Below are 4602 nucleotides of genomic sequence, written 5' to 3' on the forward strand. Positions count from 1 at the left end.
GGTTTTGCTTTATAAAATATATAATTTTAAGGTTAAAATAGCAACGAAACAATACCAGTTCAAGCTTATCTGCTAATCGTATTATGTGGATGAACGATGGTGGACGATTGTAGGTAGCCATAAATGACAACGTCAGAGATTATTTCTGCTTCTGTAAAATCAACATATATGTACATATCAGTTATGTTGGTAACAATAATAATTAAGGTCAAATTAACACAACTAGATTTAGGTATAATAGTCTGATATTTAGGGCACTTCGTCTTTAACACAAAATATATTAGACTCTTTCTGCAGCATCTATTAACCACTTTTAAACCCTAATGTGTCCATTTTCTGAATAATCTAAGACAAAATGTGCATGTATATAACCTAATTTTCGATTATTGTTTCCTAATCACACAACTCGATTCAAGTATAATAGTATGATTTTATGGTCATTACGTCTATAACAAGAATATTTGAGTAAAGAACAATTAGATAACTAAAAAAAACCATCAATACCTGTATTTGAGACGATCCTTCAGCCGTGAGGACGAAATTGAGTTCGTTCGTCAAATAATCGCCGTTCTATGATGATGGAGTAGGGTGTTTCTGGTGGTTTTATGATGAAGTGGGATGGTTTAGGGTATACGAAGAAGTTGGATGGTTTTGTGATCGCGGTTTGTTCCCGGTATTAATATTGAAAAATGTGCAAATATATGTTTATATATATATATATATATATATATATATATATATATATATATATATATATATGTGTGTGTGTGTGTGTGTTTTTTTTTTTTTTTTTTTTAGAATTATTTGTATTTGTATTGTATAGATTGGTATTATTAATTTAAAAGGTAATAACATAAAGTAAATTTTTCATGGTACAAAAAAATTAACAAAAAAAATTAACAAAAGACATAAAAAGACATGTTGCATAAGTCATTAAAAACTATACTCATGTGTGTACAAAAAAAAGGTAATCAATCATATGTTTTAACAATTGTTATGTGTCTGCAACCTCGTCTCCTTCCTGATGGTCTTCTCTAAAGTAGATTGTATTATTTCCAACAACAACTTCATTCAAAGGTTGAACACCGACTGAAAATGGCGGTAACTCGTCAAATTGGTCGTACTCATCCTCATCAACAACATTCTCGACACCAACAATCCGTTGTTTTCCATACTGAACCACATGCCATCTAGGATCCTTTGGGTCTTCGATAAAGAATACTTGAGTAACTAGTTTTGCTAGAATGAATGGTTCTTCTTTATATCCATTGGTGGAAAGATTAACAGTTGTAAAACCATCTTCATCAACTTGAACACCGCGATCATTATCAACCCACTTACACTTGAACAAGGGTATAGTGTACGAATCACCATAATCTAATTCCCATATTTCTTGAATGACACCATAATAAGATTTTTTAGCGATCCTTGATCTTTCTTCACGATTGACCATGGTGAATTCTGTCGACGAGGCTATCACCGTGACACCGCTATTTTCCGTTTTACTCTTCTTATCTTGAGCTTTAGTGTAAAAGGTATACCCATTTATGTCATATCCTTGATATTGGAACACATGTTTAGGGGCGAATCCCAAAGCTTCGACAGTTTTATCAATATTTGGAAGTCTCCTCCTAACTTTGTCTTTCAACCATTCTGAAAAAGTTATTTTATGTTAATTTGCCAACCACTTTGCACTCTTTTTAGGGTTTTGTAGTGTGTTGTAAGACATTAAAATGAGCCTCTTGATAATTGGCAACATTTGAATAGCCCGTCTTGCGCCCAAGTGTCCCTTGACCTGATAGTCTTCCTTCATGACGACTTTGTGGAATCCCGACACTTTTAAACCCATCCATGTAGTTTGTGCAGAATTTGATCACCTCTTTGGATGCATATCCTTCAACGATACTGCCTTCTGGTCGATTAAGGTTCCTTACATAACCTTTCAAGATACCAATATATCTTTCAAATGGATACATATACCGTAAGAAACCTAGACCACATGCCTTTATTTCTCCTACAATATGAGATACCAAATGAACCATGATATCAAAGAAAGAAGGTGGAAAGTACATCTCGAGTTCGCAAAGAGTAAGTATGATATCTCTTTGATATTCATCCAACACATCAGGATCAATCACCTTTGAATGAATCATGTTGAAAAATAAGCATAGTTTTGTTATTGTGTGTCGAATACGGTTGGGTAGAATTCCACGAATTGCGGAATCATCTGGGTCATTAGTACATGATAATCATGTGACTTCATACCAAGCAACTTCAAATCTTTCATTGAAACCAACTTCCTAATGTTAGCAGAGTATCCTGATGGAACCTTAATACCATGTAAACATTGACAAAATTTAGTTTTCTCGACCTTCGACGTAGTATAACAGGCCGGAGGAAGAAACTTGGTGGACCTCCCATCAATATCTTTAGGTTATAGCTCTGGTCTGATATTCATTAATTCCATGTCCCTTCTAACTTTAATTCCATCTTTTGTTTTTCCAGGAATGTTCAACAGTAACCCTATCAAACTTTCACACACATTTTTCACAATATGCATAACATCAATACAATGTCGGACTCGTAAATGCTTCCAGTAGGGTAATTTCCAAAAAATAGACTTTTTCTTCCAAATACCTTTTGAAGGACCAAAACCTTTCTTTCCCAACACAACATTTATATTAGCAACTTTGGAGAGTGTAGTTTCTCCATCCAATGGTGGTGGTAGTTTTCTATCCTCTATAGTACCATCAAATAAATCCGCCTTTTTACGATACTGGTGTTTCTCAGCAAGCTCTCTCCGATGCCCCATAAATGCCGGTTTCTTACAATTTGTGAGCCATATCGAGTGAGTATTTTCCTCACAAATAGGACATGCCTTTTTCCCCTTCGTACTATATCAAGACAAATTACCATAAGCAGGAAAATCATTAATGGTGCAAAAAAGCATTGCCCGTAGTTGGAAGTATTCTTTCTTGTATGCATCATAAACGTGTATGCCGATACTCCATAATTCCATCATTTCATCAACTAATGATTGCAAATAAACATCATTGTCGTTTCCAGGTTGCTTTGGGCCTTGAATCAAAAGAGACATCATTATGTATTTTCTTTTCATACATAGCCAGGGCGGTAGGTTATAAATGCATAGAAGAACAGGCCACGTGCTATGACGGCTACTCAAATCTCCGAATGGATTAATTCCATCTGAACTGAGTCCGAACCTTATATTACGTATCTCATCCCCAAATTCTTCAAAATCTTTATCAAAATGTTTCCATTGATGTGAATTGGCCACATGTCGCATTTTACCATCATTTTTACGATCTTCAGCATGCCAAAGTAATATTTTTGCATCTTTCTCATTCGCAAATAATCTCTTTAATCTTGGTATGATAGGCAAGTATGATAGTGCTCCAAATGAACATATATTTAGTAGCAATATCCTTCCAATATGTAAAGTTTTCAGTTGCAAATGTTCTATTTTCAAGTAATATTCGTTTAAATAAATAAGTGCGAAGACAAAATGCGAAAACGAAGATTTGAAGACGCAAACGTCCAAAAAGCTCAAATGTACAAAAAACAATCCAAGTGGTTCAATTTATTGATAAGAAACGTCTAAAAATGACAAGAGTACAAGTTGTAAAACGCAAAGTACAAGATATTAAATCGTACGAAAAGACGTTCGAAAATTCGGAACCGAGACATGAACCGAGTATCAACGTACGACTCAACGGTCCTAAAATTTCAAGTCAACTAAGCACAAGAATATAATATAATATATAAATAATTATATAAAATTATATATATATTATATTATATAATAAAAACGTCGACAAGCAAATGACCAAAAGTTGGTGAGCTGGAGTGTGTCGCTTCGCGATCTCGGAGCTGGAAGGCACATTTGCTTCGCGATCTCGTAGCAGTCAAATCCCAAAATGCCTATAAAAGGCAACGAAGTCTGCCGAGTTTTACACCAAAAAAATAATAATAATACTCCCTCTGTAATAATAATATATATATAATATATATATAGTATAGGTTAGTTTTATATTAGATTAGTTTGGGTTATGTAAAGGTTATTTTACGGGTTTTAAAGTCAAAGTTCTGTCTGTGTAAAGCTACGCGATAAATACTCAATGTAAGTTATGTTCTCCTTTTTAAATTAATGTCTCGTAACTAAGTTATTATTATGCTTTTTTAAGACAAAGTAATCATGATGTTGGGCTAAAATATTAAAGACGGGGTAATTGGGCTTTGTACCATAATTGGGGTTTGGTCAAAAGAACGACACTTGTGGAAATTGGACTATGGGCTATTAATGATCTTTATATTTGTTTAATTGAATGATAGTTCGTTAATTTAATATAAAAATTACAATTGGACGTACCTATAAATAACCACATACACTCGATCGGACACGATGGGCGGGATATTTATAAGTACTAATAATCGTTCATTTAACCGGACATGGGAATGGATTAATAGTTAATGGACTTATTAAAACAGGGGTGAATTATGTACAAGGACACTTGGCGTAATTGTTAACAAAGTATTAAAACCTTGGGTTACACGCAGTTGATATCCTGGTGTAATTATTAA

At 33.9% G+C, this 4602-nt stretch overlaps 1 protein-coding gene across 1 annotated transcript; it reads right to left on the reverse strand.

Annotated features, from left to right (window-relative positions):
* Window positions 1–994: 994 nt before the first annotated feature.
* LOC139900606 (uncharacterized) lies at window positions 995–3307 on the reverse strand. The gene is made up of 6 exons (XM_071883371.1): window positions 2993–3307; window positions 2638–2887; window positions 2480–2523; window positions 2243–2329; window positions 1796–2138; window positions 995–1653 (listed from the first exon to the last, which is right to left on the reverse strand). Exons 1-6 carry the CDS (start codon window positions 3305–3307, stop codon window positions 995–997), a joined length of 1698 nt encoding a protein of 565 aa, XP_071739472.1.
* Window positions 3308–4602: the final 1295 nt, after the last annotated feature.

This window comes from Rutidosis leptorrhynchoides, chromosome 3 (assembly GCF_046630445.1).
Source record: "Rutidosis leptorrhynchoides isolate AG116_Rl617_1_P2 chromosome 3, CSIRO_AGI_Rlap_v1, whole genome shotgun sequence".
Classification (NCBI taxonomy): domain Eukaryota; kingdom Viridiplantae; phylum Streptophyta; class Magnoliopsida; order Asterales; family Asteraceae; genus Rutidosis; species Rutidosis leptorrhynchoides.